The following is a 19,283-nucleotide window of genomic DNA, read 5'->3' on the forward strand; positions in this document are numbered from 1 at the left end:
AGAGACAGCTTTTGTATTTGTCCACTTGAGAGAGATGGGAGCTGGGTCCTGCAGACTCCATGCTGCCACAGAAACCTGAGCTCAGACCAGGAGGTGGTGGCACACACCTTTAATCCCAGTGCCTGGGAGGCAGAGGCAGGCAGATCTCTGAATTCAAGGTCAGCCTAATCTACAGTGAGTTCCAGGACAGCCAGAGCTACACAGAGAAACTCTGTCTGAAATAAAACAAAATGAAAATCACCTCATTGTTATTAACTCACAAATACACTCTGCTGGATTACAGTAGTCACTCAAAAACCTATCCAGTCACATTCTGTATATCTCTAGGTTTTGTTTTGTTTTTGTACAGTTAGGATAGCCATTGTGAAGCTGCTCTTGACTTTCACTATTTTACATTTATAAGCTCTTACAAAAAAAATATGAAACTAAGCCGGGCGTGGTGGCGCACGCCTTTAATCCCAGCACTTGGGAGGCAGAGGCAGGCGGATTTCTGAGTTCGAGGCCAGCCTGGTCTACAAAGTGAGTTCCAGGACAGCCAGGGCTACACAGAGAAACCCTGTCTCGAAAAACCAAAAAAAAAAAAAAAAAAAAAAAAAAAAAAAAAAAAAAAAAAATGAAACTAGACCAATTGACGTGATATCCATTTCACTACATGTGTCCCTTGTGCCTGAACTTCCTGAATCATTTCACAGGTGATTCAGCTGGCAGCAGACTACAAATAAAACACACACACACACAAATTGTGGTGTAGCCTTGTGGCAGAGTGCATGCCGATCAAATCCTAGGTTCAAAACCCATAGCAAAACAGAGAAAGAGGGAGAGGGAGGGGGAGGAAGAGAGAGGAGAGAAATAAATGAAGATACTGCTCTCAACTGAGAACCCAAAGGTGCCCCGCCATCAAGAGTCCCAGACAATAAGAATGCCAAGAAAGAGCAGAGGGGGAGCAGTGAAGATCAGGTTTGGGGAGCACAAACAGAAGGTGGACAGTTGAGCTGCTCGCTTGCACGTCCGAAACCTCATCCTGGAGGAGGGCGGGAGGACCTTCCGGAAGACGGCAAAGCCCGACTACAAGGCATGCCGGGAGCTCGCCGCTGCCTTGAGAATGTCAGTGGTTTACTGTGGTCAGAGTGCGTATCCTGAAAGAGGAAACCCAAATCGAGACTTGGCCAGAAATACTTTCCAGAATGTGACGTGCTCGATATACGATAATGCGAGGAGCCGGGCCGCCAGGTTCCTCGATAGCGAGCCGCGTCGCGGGGAGCGCGAGGTTTGTCGGGAGGCCCGACAAACCGGCCGGAAGTGCTACACCAGCGGCGCAGGGCTCTCTGGGAAGTGTGGTCCTTTGGCTCTGCCCGGGCGGTGGCCGTGAGTCCTGCAACCTGGCGGCCTATCCAGCCTGAACCAGGGATGGCTGGCTCCGGAGGCCCCATTGGGTCCGGGGCCTTGACAGGAGGGGTACGCTCCAAGGTGGCTCCGAGCGTGGACTTTGACCACAGCTGCTCAGACAGTGTCGAGTACCTGACGCTCAACTTTGGACCCTTCGAAACCGTGCATCGCTGGCGGCGCCTCCCACCCTGCGACGAATTCGTGGGCGCCCGGTACGACAGTGTACAGGGATCCTGAAGACACTGGTAGTAGGGACGAGAGCTGAAGTCTTAGGACGGGCTCTAGGGACGAAATCCCGTGTGATGTCTTGGAGTATGGATTGGTCATTCCCAAAGCTGAGTTCCCAGGGAGTAGCACAGTAGTGATTCTAGGCAGGGTACCAGACTTGTGTTTCTGAGGATCCTGTTTGGGTCCCTGAGCTGTGAGGTATGAGTGGGAAGTCTGAAGCGTCCCTGATGTATCAGGTGTCCTTGCTGTCTGAAGAACTGAAGGATCTCTATAGATCTTAGCAGTTGAGAGGCTTTGTCCAAACTTATGTGGTAGCAACCATGTGTGTAGTCCCATTTCTTGGGTGCCAGCTGGGAGAGTTCCGGTCTCACCACCCTTCACCCCTTCTTTCTTTCTAGGCGCAGCAAGCACACAGTCGTGGCATATAAGGATGCCATCTATGTGTTTGGTGGAGACAACGGGTGAGTTTGCCTGTTTTGATCGAAGTGGTGGCAGGGGATGATGACAGAGAGACAGAGGATGGGCGTCATTAGCCATGCCCTGTGAGCCTCTGTTTCGCCATCTGTGTGGTGCTTTGCACTTGATTCCCATGTTACGGTGAGGAAGATCCTACCCCTAAAGCCCTGTTATCCAGCATTCAAATGGCAGCTGTGCTAGGTTCATGGAAATATCCTTGTTTTGAATGAGGAGACAGCTTTGGAAGAAACATGTGTACTCTTGCTAGCCCTACTGGCACTTTTCTTCTTTCCCTACACTTCTCTCTAGGCTTTGCCCAAATGCTTGTTTTGTAACATCTCTTATGTGTGTGTGTGGGGGGGGGGGGGGCGGCGCAAATGTGGAGATCAGACAACAGCTAGCAGGAATCATTTCTCCTAGTATGGGTACCAGGGCTTGAAGTCAGGTTGCAAGACATGGAGGCAAGTCTTGTTGAGTCATCTCACTACCTCTAAAACAGTTTTCTTGATGTTGTATACACATTTGGTAGAGATTTCCCTGTGTTGCTTTAACCTCCTGGAAAACAATATTCCTGGAAATGACCTAGTAAGCACATCTCCATGCACATAGACTTCCACCAAGTAAGCTGAGGTTATGTATTTACATATGACTGACTCCCTCCTCTCAGGCCTAGAACCTGGCCTAAAGCCCAGGACAGGGACTATAGCCTTGGTCCTGTAGACTACCTGAGGTAGCTGACCTAGAGCAAGTGAGATTTTCAGGTCTATTAGGACATACAAACTTGGCCATGACCGTCTGGGATTTTAGCTCATCTCCACAGTCTCTTTCTCCATGAGCAGTTGGGGATTCATGTACAACTGCACGTCAGAGTGCGAGTTACTTGGTTCACAGTTCTGAATGCCTCTGTCTTCTTTGTCCTAATAGGAGGGTATGGCCTGCTTGTTAGTGCTGTCCTGTCTCTTTGATGACCTTGCCTTTGGATTGTCCCCATCCTTGCTGCCTAGCCATTTGCAATGTTGTTCCTTCCCTTGCACACTTCTGTCCTCTTCTAATGTTCTTTTGGGTGAGGCCTTGTGCCCTCTCATCTCTTTTAAGTGCCACTTGCCCCTGGTGTTGGCCGAGATCCATTTCCTTACTGTTTCCTACAGCAGTGTCCAGATGTACTCATTTACTAAGCAGAAGAAAAGAACGAGCCTTAGTAAGAATTTCTACACCAAAAAGGCTGGCATCTAGCATAGGGTGGGTAGGATATTAGGAATGCTGTCCTCAGCATCTACTGGAGCAGGTAGACAACTATGTGGTAATAAACAGAAGTGGTCTCAGTATGCGTTTTCAAAAGAAAAGTTAGAGAAGGCCAGCTACACATTTATTTGGCTGTGAGTTATGATAAACCAGGGCGCCCTCCATTAACAGAGTGGAAAGAAGAGTTCCTTCTGGGCAGCGGCAACTTTGGGTATTGGGAAGGTAGGAGCCAGGAAACCTGGCAGTGGGGGTGAGGCCTGGTCAGTTAAGTTAGACTCTTGAGGGTTACAGCAGGGGGGCTTCCTTATCACACTGGCTCAGGTAGACTACGGTCTCCTGGTTTTAGGGAAAACTGTTAGGTTTTGGGATCAACAGCTTTCGGTTTATGAGGCTTTTGACCTTGGTAACTGTTCTTTTGCCCTGGTCTTTGGGGACCTAGTATAGGAAATTAGTTTAAAACAGTAGTCTCCCATCATTTTGTTTAACAAGTGCCACTAAGTTTAAGTAGGGGGTTAAATGAGGAAGGGCAGGAACTAGACATGATACTAGCATCTCAGGTTTGACATCTTGGCCATAAAATGAAGTTAGGAAGGGCACCCACCTAGCACAGCCTGAGCAAGGCAGGGAGAGATGCCCTGCAAAGGCCTGGCTTGGAGCGGGTGTTTGAGATCCTATTGGTTCACCTTTCTTCCACATCAACAAATTGGTAATATGCCCAACTTGCATATTAAATGCAAGCTGGCCCAGTGAGCAGTGGAATTACCTCTGATGCAGTTGTCATGTCAGATGGCAGCAGATGGAAAGCATGCAGGTCTCCACTGATGTTTGAGCCCGAGTGTTGTCATTGCGGGGCAGCCTTGGAAGGGTTCAGTGCAGGACAGGACTTCTGGAGGCTGGGTGAGGTGTGAGTGAGGACGCCAGCCCTGGGCCCTTGAGTGGGCCACTGGTGGTGTGATCAAGCTGGCCTTGCCTGCGTGGGAGCCCTAGTTGCCCATATCACCTAGTCACTAGTTTTGAGCTTTGGACATTGACGAGTTGTCTGACAGGTCAGTGAGTCAGGCCCTTCTTACTGCCTCCAACCCTAGATGCATGCCTTCTCCCATCTTGAAGATCCTGAGGAGGTGACACCTTGCAATATCCTGGCAGCTGCCATTCTTTCTCTCTGATTGCCTTTCAGAAAGACGATGCTCAATGATCTCCTGCGTTTCGATGTGAAGGATTGCTCCTGGTGCAGGTGGGTAACCCCTGGGCTCCAGGATCCTGCCTGTCTTTCTAGAGAGCAGCAGCACTGGGCCGGATTCACTGGCTTAGAGAGTCAGCTCAGATGAGAGCCTTGAATGGCTTCTCTTCTCATGGCTTTCTGTGAGAATGATTATCCTATATTATCCCAAGTCCTGTGAGCTACAGGCTGCATTTGGTCTGGTTGGTGGAAAGTAGATTCTGACTTGGGTGGGACCTTCGATCACTAGAATTTGTCCTGGGCCAGGAGCAGCTGTGAGATCTCAGGGTATGGACAGGCCTCAGCTTAGACAGTTTTCTCAGAGTTCCATCTCAAGGCTGTCAGCAGAGCCTTTTGTCCAACCTTTGTCTCATAGGGCTAGTCGCATGCCAGTAGACCCCACACAGTTGTTGCGCAGCATGAAAACCCTATGAGTGACAACCTCAGCCGTGTGGCCTTGGACAGGAGCTGCCTGCCTTTGGTGGGTGCCACACGTATTCGTGTTTTCTGCAGCAGAACCTGATCTGGCAGCAGCTGACAGCTGATGGGGAGACACAGTCCTGAGGGTCAGGATGTACTGGGCTCACTAGCTCCATCACCTGCTCACACAGGAGCACAGTGCCACACAGCCCCTTCTGCTACATGCTCTGTAGTCTGTAGGACATGCCCCTTGGTCCCTAGCAGCCTTCTGGAATGGGGTCTCTTTTGTCAGGAGGATTCAGGGCTCTGGCGATTGTGTGACTGCCCTGGACATTGAACCAGGCTGGGTAGCTCTACTTGGCATCATGCACTGTCTTAGTTAGGGCAGGAAAGTGTTTACCTCACATTACTATTCTGTGTCATAAGGAAGTCAAGGCAGGGGCTTAAGGTAGGTATCTGGAGTCAGGAACAGAAGCCATGGAGGAATGCTACTAGCTTGTGCCTCATGATGTGCTCAGCCTGCTTTCTTACACCACCCAGGACCACCTGGCTGGAGGTGGCCCTACCTACAATGGGCTGAGACTTCCCACACCACCAATAAAGGAAATGCCTATAGGCTTGCCTGTAGCCCAATATTATGGAGACATCTTCTCTATTGTGTTTCCCTGTTTTCATATAACTGTAGCTTGCATCAAATTAACAAAAACAAACAAGTAGAAACAACAAAACCCCACCACCAACTAGGACACCCACCTCTGCTTGGTTTTCCCATAGCACCTGCATAGCAGCTGCAAGTGTTTCTCTTGAACTTGATCTTTACACAACTGCTACAGATTCTTCTACCTCTCTTTCCTTTTCTGGATACAAAACCCAGGGATTAGTGCATGCCAGGCAAGCACTCTGCCTCTGAGCCGTCTTCCCAGCCTTCCTTGTATTTGTTTGTTTGTTTTCTGAGACAGGATCTCGTGTGTACCCCAGACTGGCTTCAGACTTGCTATGTAGGTAAGGATGACCATGACCTCTTACCCTGAATCTGAGAGCTGGGACGACAGGTGCTTGCTACCATGCCCAGTTTATGTAGTACTGAGCATCTAACTTAGGGCTTTGGCTAGGCAGGCTTAGTGCAGGCTAAGCAAGCACTTTATTAATTGAACTCCATTTCCAGGTCCAGTCCTCAGTTGATTTTAATGATTGCTTTGACTGGCCAGCGAGATGACTCGGCAGGGAGAGAACTTGCTGTGCTGGCCTGGTGACCTGAGTTCTGCCCTCAGAACCTGAGAGAAGGTGGAAGGAGAGAGCAAGCTCACACACAGCTGCCCTCTCACTTCCACAGGCACACATGGGATTCTTAGCCTGGTGCAAAAATGAAAACCACTTTGGAACTTTGGAACTGTCAGTCAAAAGGTGCTTAAGAAAGGCAGACAAAGTGGTATATACCTGTAATACTAGCACTCAGGAAGCTAACACAAAAGGATCCTAAGTTCAAGACCAACCTGAGTTCAAGACTGGCCTTCCCCAGTTCTAAGGCTGTAGCTCAATGGTAGTAGTGTTTGCCTAGCATGTCCAAGGTCCTGGGTTCATTACCCAACACTGCAGAAAATTCACATACAGTCTAGTATGGTGGGTGTAGACACTTAACATTTTAGTTCTGAGAGGCAAGCAGGAGCTTTGCAAATCTGAGACTAGCCTGGTTACATAGCAAGACCTCAAAAAACAAGCAGAAATGAATTGCTTAAGTTGAGCATTGTCTTAGTTAGGGTTTTACTGCTGTGAACAGACACCATGACTAAGGCAAGTCTTATAAAAAACATTTATTTGGGGCTGGCTTACAGGCTCAGAGGTTCAGTCCATTATCATCAAGTTGGGAACATGGCAGTATCCAGGCAGGCATGGCACAGGAGGAGCTAAGAGTTCTATGTCTTCATCCAAAGGCTGCTAGTGGAAGACTGACTTCCAGGCAACTAGGGTGAGGGTCTTAAGCCCACACCCACAGTGACACACCTATTCCAACCAGGTCACACCTATTCCAACAAGGCCATACCTCCGAATGGTGCCACTCCCTGGACCGAGAATATACAAACCATCACAAGCATAGAGCTACCTTTCCAAAATCCCAGCATCCTGAGACCAGGACCAAGTCAAATTCTGTTGCCTACTTGAAAAAACAAATTATAAAATACCTTTCAAATGATTCAAAAAACAAAAACTAAACAAACAAAAAAAAGTCCCAGCCAGGTATCACCAATGGCTCACACATGTATTGATTGATTGATTGATTTTTTGAGACAGGGTTTCTCTGTGTATCCCTGAATGTCCTAGAACTCATTCTAGACCAGGCTGGCCTGCCTCTGCCTCCCAAGTGCTGGGATTAAAGATGTGCGCCACCTCTGCCCTGCTTGGCTCACACATTTAACCCCAACATTCAGGCAGAGCTCTGTGAGTTGAGGCCAGTCTGGTCTACATTCTACTTCTACTTTCTATGTCTACTTCTAGGCCAGCTAAGGCTACATAGTAAGACCCTGTTTAAAGTGGGGGCGGGGAGTCAGGAACGGTGGTTTTTTAATCTCAGCACTGGAGAGGCAAAAGTAGGTGGATCTCTGAGTTTAAGGCCAGCCTGGTCTGCATAGTTTCAGAACAGCCAGAGACCCTTTCTCAAAAAAATTCCCGAGAGGCCTCTCAGAGGTATTCAGTAGAAGGGTAGAGAGTGAGGGCCTGCTCCAGGTAGGTAAGTAGGAATTTTAATGCCTATTTGGTTTTCTCCTGATTAGTATGTTTTAAAGGGCTCAGTGAGAGAAATGACACCTTTGAAATACAGAAGAAAAACAAACCTGACCCCTGGCTCACATCTCTCCTCCCCTCTTGGGTGGCTGAGGTAAAAGATTGCTTGAACCATAATTGAGGCAAACTTGGGCACCATAGTGATAATCTGTCTGAAAGAATTAGCAGATTACTGCAGTCATGGGGATGGCGCCCTTGAATTCTATTATGGAGGAGACTGTGATAGGAGGGTGATAAGCTTGAGGCTGACCAGGACTACGTAGCCTAATGAGTTACGTGGCAGCCTAGATACTTGCAGCAACACCATAACTTGAAGAGCAGGGGAGAGGGAGGGTAGGTCAAAGAGAGCCAGGGAAGGAAAGAGAGAGCATGTTGGAATCAGAGGCTGTAGTGCTTGGACTGCCTGGCGGGGGCCTCACTGACCTCCCCTTGTGCCTCTCCAGAGCCTTCACCACCGGCACCCCTCCAGCCCCCCGTTACCACCACTCTGCTGTGGTCTATGGGAGCAGCATGTTCGTCTTTGGTAAGCAGCAGCCTCTTGCTCTCCTGAACCCACAGACCAAAGTAGTACCATAGATATAACCCTTCACTTTCATTCTTGTCTTCCAGGGGGCTATACTGGAGATATTTATTCCAATTCTAACTTGAAGAATAAAAATGACCTCTTTGAATACAAATTTGCAACTGGCCAGTGGACGGAGTGGAAGATTGAAGGGAGGTAAGAGATTCTGCTGAGAACTTTTATAGTAAGCGAGGCCTAATGGTATTCAGCCCTGTGTGCCTCCTGCCACAACCCACACGAGGAGCCTGTGGCTGGGAGATGTTCATTTACTGCTTAATTTTCATCTCTGCTAAGTCCGGTGAGGGCACAGGCAGGAAGCCAGGAACTGGTACTGAGTCCTTGTTGCACTGCCTGCTCCCAGGTTCACATCTCCTGCCTGCTCTATGAGCCCACTGTTCTCTTAGCAGCTGGGAGGTGCTGTGTCTGAGTGGACCCCAGATCTCGTTGGTTGTCCTTTGTTTGGTTTCTCATCGCTGGATGGAACCCAAGGCCTTGCTGATAGGAGGCAAACTTTCTGTCGTTGAACTACGCTCCCTACATCTGATTTTTGACTCCTATCTTTGCAGTAGGATCTGTAGGCTAGCCTAGCTTTGAGCCTGAGTGCTGCGGTTACAGGTGTACCACACTATGTCTGTTTTTTGGTGGTTTGTTTTTTTTTTTTTTTTTTTCAAGACAGGGTTTCTCTGTATAGCCCTAGCTGTCCTGGAACTCACTTTGTAGACCAGGCTGGCCTCAAACTCAGAAATCCACCTGCCTCTGCCTCCCGAGTGCTGGGATTAAAGGCATGCACCACCACCGCCCAGCTTATGTCTGTTTTTTTGTGGTGTTGGGAATCAAACCCAGGGCTTCTTTCTTTTTTTTTTTTTTTTTTTTTTAGAGAGGAGGGAAGGGAGGATGGGCGTGGCAGGGCTAGGCCCAGGATTGATGAGACAAGGAAGAGGAGGGCCCTGAACTGCCAGAGGAGGAAGGAGAAGGGGAAACAGAGGAAAAGGGGACAGAGAGAAATGAGAGGGAGAAATGGATACTGGGACAGAGAGGAGAGCAACAGGAGGGGTTGAATGGGAGGAAAGAGAAGGATGTGGTAACGGGGGAGGAGCAGAGACAGGAGCTAGGGGAGGTAGTCGGGGCCATGGAGGCGCAGGCCATCCCTGGATTCGAGCAAGGGCAGGAGGGGAAAGATGAGGAGAGGCAGGTAAGGCATGGAGAGGTGAAGGGCAGAGGAAAGAAGCAGGAAAGACAAACCCAGGGCTTCTTAAAAGCAACCTACAAACGGAGACATGTTGCCACCCCTTAGGAGGGTTTGGTTTGGTTTTGCCTTTGTTGGTGTTTGTTTTGAATCAGGGTCTCACATAGTCCAACTGACCACTGGCTTGCTGTATAGCTGAGGCTGGTCTTGAACTTCAGAGCCTCTTCCTTTCATCTCCCCAGTGTCAGCATTTACAGACATGCTGTCATGCATGGTTTCAACATCTGGATTTCTTACACATCTTGTGCAGTTGTTTGCTTGCACTGCTCTTTGAGTCCCAGTGTCAGGCAGACGTGGGCCTGCTCAACACAGGACACATGCAGCCCTGCACTGCAGCCTCCCCTAATGACCTCTTTCCTCCATCTAAAATAAATAATAAATAATATAAATAATATAAATATATATCATTTATATATATTATATGTAGATATATTATATACATACATATATGTTAATGTGTATATGTAAAACTTTTTTTTTTTTTAATTCTGTTTGGGTGTTTTGCTGGCCTGTATGTTGCACAACGTGTATGCCTGGTGCCTGAGGAGACCTGAAGAGGGCATCAGGTCCCCTGGGATTGGAGTTACAGGGATGGTTGCAAGCTGCCCTGTGGGTGCAACCTGGACCTTCTGAAGAACAGCCAGCGCTCTTCAATTCTGAGCCTTCTTTCTGGGCAGTCCTCATTTTTTTTTTCCTTTGTGTTCTAGGTTGCCTGTTGCCAGGTCAGCCCATGGGGCTACAGTGTACAGTGATAAGCTCTGGATCTTTGCTGGTTATGATGGCAATGCCAGGTAGGCGCGTAGCTGGCCATGTCTCCTAACTCTGCATGCCCTCAAGGGCAGAATAAGCTCTCTTGGCACCTAAGTGCTCAGGCTGGGGTAAGTTACCCTGGTAGGTTTTGAGTTCCTCAGGAGCTGGGTGTGGAGGTAAGACTTCTGAGTGGAGCTCTCAGCTCAGTTGTTGGCCCCTTGATTTTCTCAGATGAGGATATTTGGAACTTACTGGTGGGGCCTGGAAGCAGGAAGCGTCTCAGCTCAAACCTAGCTCTGAGTTCCTGTGTTGCAGTGTTCTCTATTGATTTGGTTTTTTTTTTTTTTGTTTTGCTTTTGTTTTAAGACAAGGTTGCTATGTATGTAGCCCTGGCTGTCCTGGAACCCTCTGTGTAGAGACTGGCTTCCAACTCACAGAGATCCTCCTTCCTCTGCTTCTTGAGTGCTGGGATTAAAGGGGTGGGCCTCCACACCAGACTACCGCCTTATTTCAGAAAAGTACTTTTAGCTGGGCGTGGTGGCGCACACCTTTAATCCCAGTACACGGGAGGCAGAGGCAGGCGGATTTCTGAGTTTGAGGCCAGCCTGGTCTACAAAGTGAGTTCCAGGACAGCCAGGGCTACACAGAGAAACCCTGTCTCAAAAAACCAAAAAGAAAATAAAAAAAAAAGTACTTTTGCTGTGTTCGTCTAATAACCAAAGCAGCATGTGTTCATTCTAAACTTGAACATCGCAGAAGCTAAGAATGACACAGTGGAGCAGTCGGTTCTGCATGTGGATGTGGCCATTTCCCTGTCTCAGGTGACTCATTACCACAGATGTTATGTGTAAAGCTATTCTGTCTTGGCTGGTCAGAGAGCCAGCAGGAAGTGAGGGCGGCTGGGGCCCAGTGCAGGGATTTGATATACCACCTTCTTCCCATGAAACACCTGTTTTTTTGTTTTTTTTGTTTTTTCAAGAAATCTGGCATAGTTGTCCCCTGACACACATGGCAAGTGGTTCTTTTCCAGAGCTCAGGACCAAAGGATCCTGACTCCTCTGTCCTGATGCAGGTTGAACGACATGTGGACAATTGGCCTCCAAGACAGAGAGCTCACATGCTGGGAGGAGGTGAGGGAACAGGGAGCATGCAGCCGGTGGGAAGTCGGGCACTGGGGCCGGGTTGCAGTGTGGGGAGGTGAGGGGTAGAGGAAGCTGGTCCTCGGGTAAGAGGTGCTGGGGAGGGATATAACAGAGGCTGTCTTCTTCCCTTCCCAAGGCCTAGCCTCTTTTCCTCCTTGACCTTCCCTCAGCCCAATTCCATTATTGACTAGACTCCAGTTGAGCGGGCTTGTAGCTTAGTTGGTAATGCAGCATGCACGAAGACCTGGTTTCATCCCCAGACCTACATAATCTGGGCGTGGAGGTGCATGCCTGTAATCCCAGTACTTGGGAGGTGGGTCAGAAATTTGAGGTGATCCTTAGCTACAGAGTGAGTTTGAGGTCAGCCTTAGCTACATAGAGAGTTCTAGGCTAGCCAGATCTGTACAGTGAGACCAACCCTGCCTCCAAAATGAATGAGTGAGTAAATAATAAAAGGCTTTGGAGCTAAGGCTATAGTCCAGGCTAAAGTCCCCGTCTTTGACCCTAGCAATGAAAGTGGAGTCAAAGGAAGAAAAAAAGCTGTGAGTCCTGGATGGGCAGGGTGCCACAGGTGACAGATGTGATCTGTGAACATAGTGACAGCCACGTTTTGCTCACCATTTTCCCCTCTTGTAGAAATTGTATTTTAAGCTCCAAATGAACCTCATGATTTTAGCCTTAGCTGATGAGAACAGGCTGTGTGGTGTGATGAGGATGTAAGTTTGTGTTTATTCATTTCAAAGTTTAGGATAGTGTAGCCTCAGGCCTTGGAGGCCCTGGCTGAGCTGTGCCCATACCCCAGGTGGCCCAGAGTGGTGAGATCCCTCCGTCCTGCTGCAACTTCCCTGTGGCTGTGTGCCGGGATAAGATGTTCGTGTTCTCAGGACAGAGTGGAGCCAAGATAACTAACAACCTCTTCCAGTTTGAATTCAAAGACAAGACGTGAGTTCTCTGGGTCTTGAGGGACACTAATATATTCATGCCCATGTCTGGTAACTGTTGTGATCTCCTAGTTTCCACATATAGCAGGAACACATATAGCCTGGAGTATGAGTATTTGACCCTGAAAGGCCTTTGGGTTATGGCTGTAGCTTAGCAAGACATGGCCTGGATCAGGGTCCCATGGCTGTCCTGAGTGTGAAGGATAGCCCTGTACTATATATGGCCACTGGTAACAAATGTGGCCAGTGCCAATATCATGTGCTAGCAAAAGATAAGCAGGGTAACGTAGGCTCTCTACTTCCTTTGGCTGCTGTCTATCCTTGGACCCTATGATAGGGTTAGTCTTTGACTCTGGAACTAACAGAGGAAAGGGAATAAGGCTTGGGAGAGGACTCCAAACTTACCCCACAGATCAGGGTACAAAGAAGTACCAGAATTCCTGGGTAGAGAGAATAAAGTTCTGGGGTATCATGGAGCCAGATGGAATAGCCTGCATCTGTGTTGGTTCTTCTGCTAACTTAGCAGAAAAGGGACCTGTTGAAAAGTCCTAGGAGGAGCATGTTCCTGGGCAGGCATCTCCCAGGCAGGGACTCTACTGTTTGGGCAGTGAGCAGCACAGCTCCATTCCCAGAGCAAACTAGCAGAGACTCTGCCCTGTCACTGCTGTCCTCTCTATAATGATGTGAGGAGAGGGAGTAGGGTGGGGCCCCATGGTAGGTTGCACGGAGCTGGATAGGGCCAGTACCTGAACTAAACAGGTCAAGAGATGCTGGACACAGAGGCCTGGGTCTTCCCTTTAGACCATGGGCTGGCACTCCAAGCACTTTAGGGGGACTTCATAGGAGGACCTTTTGTGGGGAGTGTGTGAGAGAGCAGAGCTCCCACCCCACTGTTGGTTCATGGTCATGGCCCCAGGTGGACACGCATCCCTACTGAGCACCTGCTTCGGGGCTCCCCACCCCCGCCACAGCGGCGCTACGGACACACCATGGTGGCCTTTGACCGCCATCTCTATGTGTTTGGGGGTGCAGCGGACAATACACTGCCCAATGAGTTGCACTGCTATGATGTGGACTTCCAGACCTGGGAGGTTGTCCAGCCCAGCTCTGACAGTGAGGTGAGTCCTGGCTGGGTTCCCTGGGTTTCACATTGCTAAGAAGAGCAACTTGAGAACCTTCAAGGCCCTATAGCCTTCAGTTTTTCCTGCCTGCATTTCATCTTGTGGCACTGGGCTGCTATCCTGAAGAGCTCTGGAAAGCATTCTGACCACCCTCCCAGCCTTACCCATTGTCTTGTGCCTCCTCTGGAGCCTAGAGCAAGCTCTGGAAGGGATGATGGCTTATTACCTTCTTGCACATGTTTTCTACAAGGTTGGTGGGGCCGAGATGCCTGAGAGAGCTTCCTCTTCTGAGGATGCGTCTACTCTAACCTCTGAAGAGCGGAGCAGCTTTAAGAAGTCCAGAGATGTGTTTGGCTTAGACTTTGGCACCACTTCAGCCAAGCAGCCTGTCCATCTGGCATCAGAGGTGAGTGTCAAGGACCCTTATTAAAATTCCATTACTTTCAGAAGCAGGAAATTTCAGATGGTAGCATAGGGCTCCTGGAAGGAGCTCCTTACTCAGGTCACACAGCAACACATGGCTCTGGGAGTCCCAGGCTTTATCCCCTGTACCCTAGTGAGGTACTCTGGACTAAGTCCTCCACTGACATAAAGTTAATGCACAACCTGCCTTGCCCCCTGCCTTCCCTACCCCATGACCCCAGCTTTCCTCCACACCTGCAGGAGCACCCAGGAAACCTCTGTTCAAGGGACTAGGAGCTTTGGCCTTTCTTCTTTCATGGCCACATGGAGCTATAACCTGGCCACAGCTTGGCCACAGCTGGATCTAGTGTCGGAGACTGGGTCCCATGCCATTGCTTTGTTCACTTGTCTTTCTCAGCTGCCCAGCGGGAGGCTCTTCCATGCTGCTGCTGTCATCTCTGATGCCATGTACATCTTTGGGGGCACTGTAGACAACAACATTCGCAGTGGGGAAATGTACAGGTTCCAGGTGAGTAGCTAGAAGTTCTGTGAGGCCTGCTGGGGCAGGTGGGTCCAGTGAGCAGGGACAAGTTGATGTCAAGGTACACAGTGGTACCTGAGCCTGGGGATGGTGGCATCTCTGAGCAGCCTGGTGGAGAGGGTTAGAGGTGCTGTAGGTCCAGGTAGGGAGAAGGGACCCTTACTACAGTGAGGCTTAGCAGAGCCTCTGTTTCAGAGAAGAATGGCAGGTCAGCTCGCAGAACCAGCAAAGCAGTGGCCAATCTGGGCTCTGTGCTAGGGGCTCCAGAGAAATCATAGCAGCCTGTTCCCAAACTGGAGGAACTGATGCTTAGGACAGGGGCCTGTGCCATAGTGGAGGCATGGATAAATATTTCAATGGTGGGTAGGGGTGGGATGGGGTTGCTTGAATTCCTGGGTCCACGTTTATTAGAAAGAGTACAACCTGGGGAGCCTCTGTCAGTGCAAGACCATAAAGTGGTAGGCCCTCATGGTCATGGCCAGAGCAGGACAATCCTCAGCTGGCCTCACCTGATCCCTGGTCTGAGGGTCCCAGGGCTGGCTGGTTATAGGCTTTTGTTGCTCGCTCACTGGTTCTCCCTCTGCAGTTCTCTTGCTACCCTAAGTGCACACTGCATGAAGATTATGGACGCCTATGGGAGGGCCGCCAGTTCTGTGATGTGGAGTTTGTGCTTGGTGAGGTAGGTGACTGACCTATACCAGCCTCGCTTGCTGTATGTGCTGAGTTGAGCTTTTCCCTGGCCTGCTGGCCTGTGTCCCCTGCAGTAGGGGTCCTGTGCTTTTGCCCATGTATCATTCGTTTGTCATGCAGAAGGAAGAGTGTGTGCAAGGACATGTTGCCATCGTCACTGCAAGGAGCCGGTGGCTTCGTAGGAAGATCGTACAGGCTCAAGAGTGGCTGGCCCAGGTCAGGTCTCCTTTAGCCCCCATGACTGGGAAGGTTTGCCTACTGTCTGCAGGGGTGCCCTGAGTTCCCTTTTCCCCACAGAAGCTAGAGGAAGATGGGGCCCTAGCTCCCAAGGAGGCCCCTGGCCCAGCTGTGGGCAGGGCACGGCCACCCCTGTTACGTGTGGCCATCCGTGAGGCTGAGGCCCGACCATTTGAGGTGCTCATGCAGTTTCTCTACACAGACAAGATCAAGTACCCACGGAAAGGTCTGCCTGGGACATGGGTGATGTGCACCAAGGTGGGGTGTGGGCAGCAGAGCTAGAGGTGGTGCTGCTAGGTGTGTCACAGATATGCTTGAGGCACAAGCCAGTTACCCTTGATGATAGCAGTTGACCTGCAGTCTAGGTGCCATCTTGCAGCCCTGGCCCTCTAGTTCATGTTTGGAGCCCTGGGCCCTCTTTTAGGCCCCCCTCTCCAGGGGCCCCTAGGCTCAGGGACTTTTTGGTGCAGGCCATGTAGAAGATGTGCTGCTCATCATGGATGTGTACAAGTTGGCGCTGAGCTTCCAGCTGTGTCGCCTTGAGCAGCTGTGTCGGCAGTACATCGAGGCCTCTGTGGATCTGCAGAATGTTCTGGTTGTGTGTGAGAGTGCTGCCAGGCTACAGCTGGGCCAGCTCAAGGTACAAGCTGGGGATGCCTGCCAGCCCAGGCCTTCCTGGGTAGGGTGGGGTGGGTGCCCGTGCTCCTTGCTACATGCTCTGTTGCCCAGCCTGGGACTTGGCCTGACTCCACTTTCCTGTTGTGTTTTGTCTGTCCCAGGAGCATTGCCTGAACTTCATAGTGAAGGAATCCCACTTCAATCAGGTGATCATGATGAAGGAGTTTGAGCGCCTCTCATCCCCACTGATTGTAGAGATAGTTCGACGGAAGCAGCAGCCACCTCCTCGCACATCCTCCGATCAGCCTGTGGACATTGGTAGGGAACCTCTCTTCATGTCCTGAGTATAGGGAAGTGGTAAGAGACTTAGATCCACTTACCTGCCAGGCCCTTGAGGTAAGGGTGGCTCTGTGACCCACTCAGGTCCCTGGAACAGGGACTGGGAAGGACAGGGGCTTTTAATAGTAAGCTATGTGCCAGCAAGCCTGGGTACCCATGAAACCCACTCTTGAGGGTGACCCATGCATTCTCTGGTTGGCTAGTCAGATCTCACGTCTTACGGTCAGGTTAGTGAGGCAGCTGCAGCTGTGTATGGCCCAGTTCTTCTTTACATTGTACCCACTGGAGATTCCTAACACCTTCACTACCCCAGCTCACTCTGGGCCTTGTACTGACTGACCCTTGCCACTGGCATGATAGTCCAAAAGCTGGGCCTGGAGGGATGTGTCGCACGAGACTGGGAGCTGGACATACAGAGCACGTGGGAGGAGATAAGGTATTGGTACAGCATCTGTGAGGATTTCCAGGTGAACAGAAAGACTGGGGGAAGGAATGACTGGCACTTCTGGCTTGGGGAAACTTTGAGCAGGGCAATAACACTGGGTAGGGCTCTTGGGCCAGAAAACAAAGTTGGTTTATTCATTCAGGGTCAAGGTGGGAGCCTTCTCAAGGTCCTTCTACACTCACTCCCCAGGCACATCTCTGATCCAAGACATGAAGGCTTACCTGGAGGGAGCAGGCTCGGAGTTCTGTGACATCACACTACTGCTAGATGGTCACCCACGGCCAGCCCACAAAGCCATCCTAGCTGCCCGTTCTAGGTATGTTACAGGCCTATGAGGGCAGGGCAGGACCTTGATGCTGACTTCCTTCTTCTGAGAGCTGGGATCTGCCTCCTATTTGCAGCTACTTTGAGGCCATGTTTCGGTCGTTCATGCCAGAGGATGGGCAGGTGAACATCTCCATTGGGGAGATGGTTCCCAGCAGACAGGCCTTTGAGTCTATGCTACGCTACATCTACTATGGCGAGGTCAACATGCCCCCTGAGGACTCACTGCATCCTTTTACATGTTGGTGCTCCCGGGTCACCACTGGGGAGTTGTAGACATGTCGGAATCCTGTTGCTTTGTTGGCTTGCTGATCTTGGCTTGGTAACTAATTTTAGAGCAGTGCCAAATGCTGATACTGGATCTACTGGTCTCCAAAGGTTCCAAGCAGGTGGGCAGCAGGAGAGAACACCTTCCGGCTAGCTTAGTTGAGTCTTAACCTTTACAACTGTAGGGGACAAGTGGGCTAGTTACTACTGTTCAACAAACAGGAGGTGGACAAAGTGATTCCTTGTGTTTTCTGTCAAGTGTTTAAACCTGAGGTGCAAGGATACCTGATAGGACCAGAGGGCTTGGAAAAATTATGGGAATGCACACGTGGGAATGAGAGGATTAAGGTGTTCTTTGGATCTTGAATGGGGCTTTGAGCCTGAAATGGTTCAGAACCAGTTTAGAGAGCAAGCCAGCTGGGTTCTAGCTCTGGGTTCTGGGGTTTGTGTAGTTCCCAGGAGGACAAGGGATGTGGCAGGATAGGTGGATGCAGGTGAAAACATGTCTTTTGACTTGGCAGCTCCTTAACTTTCATCCAGCTACCTGTTTGCAGCCCCGTACTATTACGGCTTCTACAATAACCGACTGCAGGCTTACTGCAAGCAAAACCTAGAGATGAATGTCACAGTTCAGAATGTGCTGCAGGTAGTGCTTAGTCCCCTCAGGCCACGCCTTCCTTCAAGGGCGAGCTGCGACAGGGCCTCATGGTTCTTGCCATTGCAGATTCTGGAGGCGGCTGACAAGACGCAGGCACTGGACATGAAGCGGCACTGTTTGCACATCATTGTACACCAATTCACCAAGGTCAGGCTCTGGCCCCAGTGTTCTAGGTCCCAGCTCTCCCCAGCAGGCCTGGGCACCTCTTGGCCATTGTCCACTGTCCTCAGACAGCCTAGGCCTGAGCAGGCTAGACCCCAAGAGGACTCTTCTGCCCACCCTGGTCCTCCTGGGAGTCTGGTTTCATCTAGTTTTGGTCATCTGTGCAGGTCTCTAAGCTGCCCACGCTGCGGTTGCTGAGCCAGCAGCTGCTGCTGGACATCATAGACTCCTTGGCCTCCCACATCTCTGACAAGCAGTGTGCAGAGCTGGGTGCTGACATCTGAGGATCTCTGTTTGGAGAGTGAAGACACCCAACCAATTGGCCACATCTCCACCTGCAGAGTGATCACACCTGTGGGGTCAAGGGTTCTCAGCTTCTACGGGGGGCTGAGGTGTACAGGGACCCCTAAAGCCTGCACTTCATTGAGGACACAGGCCCCACAGGGAATAGCAAATAAAGCAAACTCCTTTCCAGCTGGCACCTCTCTGTCAGGAAGGAGCCATTTTGCTTGCTTCTGTGAAAGCCTGCCTATCAGGCGGAGTCAAGTCAGGCCAGGGTCTGCTGGCAGATTTTCTAGCCTGCTGACTCATGAAACGGTAAGAGGGGATACACTTGAAGCTCAAGGTGAGGGGCTGAATGTTCAGTTAATCTTGGAGTAAGGGACAAGGAGGCCTCCAGATAGGTACAGATATCCAATGTATGTCAGCCATTGTCTCTGCTGGCTTGTGACTTTGTTTCCCGAGATACTGTAAAGTATATAAAGCCTATGAGAGTTATTATTAAACTCAGAGCTGCAGCAGTACTAACTGAACAGCCCTCTCAATTTCTAACCTTTGTCTCTGAGTCTTCTTTTCCATCTTTCCTATAATCATCCTTACTCGCCTCTCAGAGGACTGTTGGACTTTGCACCGGCAGTCCCAAGACCAGGGCTCAGGGTCAGCACCTGGTGGTAGAAAGATGATGGGAGTGTGGCTTTGTAGTACCAGCAGGTGTTATGGATCCAGCATAGAATCCTACTGTCAGGGGATGAAGGCTCAGCAAGTTATTCTAGCTATACCCCACTCCTTATCCACAAGTTAGGAATGGGGATTAATAACAGTGGTCAGAT

General features: G+C 50.2%; 1 protein-coding gene across 3 annotated transcripts; it reads left to right on the forward strand.

Annotated features, from left to right (window-relative positions):
- The first annotated feature begins 1,048 nt into the window (after window positions 1–1,048).
- Window positions 1,049–19,005, forward strand: Lztr1 (leucine zipper like post translational regulator 1). 3 transcript variants are annotated; one of them, XM_021184769.3, is made up of 21 exons: window positions 1,052–1,598; window positions 2,013–2,075; window positions 4,490–4,546; window positions 8,173–8,252; window positions 8,339–8,447; window positions 10,245–10,328; window positions 11,360–11,417; window positions 12,232–12,371; window positions 13,287–13,488; window positions 13,742–13,897; window positions 14,312–14,422; window positions 15,021–15,113; window positions 15,245–15,340; window positions 15,422–15,587; window positions 15,832–16,001; window positions 16,141–16,297; window positions 16,953–17,079; window positions 17,165–17,314; window positions 17,895–18,000; window positions 18,079–18,159; window positions 18,342–19,005. In XM_021184769.3, the coding sequence occupies exons 1-21, from the start codon at window positions 1,408–1,410 to the stop codon at window positions 18,456–18,458; spliced, it is 2,514 nt and encodes an 837-aa protein (XP_021040428.1). In that variant the 5' UTR covers window positions 1,052–1,407; the 3' UTR covers window positions 18,459–19,005. The 3 variants fall into 3 exon arrangements, with proteins under 3 accessions (XP_085688545.1, XP_021040428.1, XP_021040429.1); XM_085832419.1 differs by having other exon boundaries at window positions 1,049–1,598; window positions 18,079–19,005; XM_021184770.3 differs by lacking the exons at window positions 1,052–1,598; window positions 2,013–2,075; window positions 4,490–4,546; ... (1 more) ...; window positions 8,339–8,447; window positions 10,245–10,328 and adding an exon at window positions 10,335–11,108.
- Window positions 19,006–19,283: the final 278 nt, after the last annotated feature.

This window comes from Mus caroli, unplaced genomic scaffold, assembly GCF_978045245.1.
Source record: "Mus caroli unplaced genomic scaffold, Mus_caroli_1 scaffold_17, whole genome shotgun sequence".
NCBI classification, from domain to species: Eukaryota; Metazoa; Chordata; class Mammalia; order Rodentia; family Muridae; genus Mus; species Mus caroli.

Bases quoted from the DNA above. Each gene is read 5' to 3' on its own strand.
- Lztr1 (XM_085832419.1), top strand. From the start codon at position 1,408: ATGGCTGGCTCCGGAGGCCCCATTGGGTCCGGGGCCTTGACAGGAGGG. The intron at 2,076-4,489 runs GTGAGTTTGCCT...ATTGCCTTTCAG, and splicing joins GTGTTTGGTGGAGACAACGG to AAAGACGATGCTCAATGATC. The intron at 15,114-15,244 runs GTAGGTGACTGA...TTTGTCATGCAG, and splicing joins TGGAGTTTGTGCTTGGTGAG to AAGGAAGAGTGTGTGCAAGG.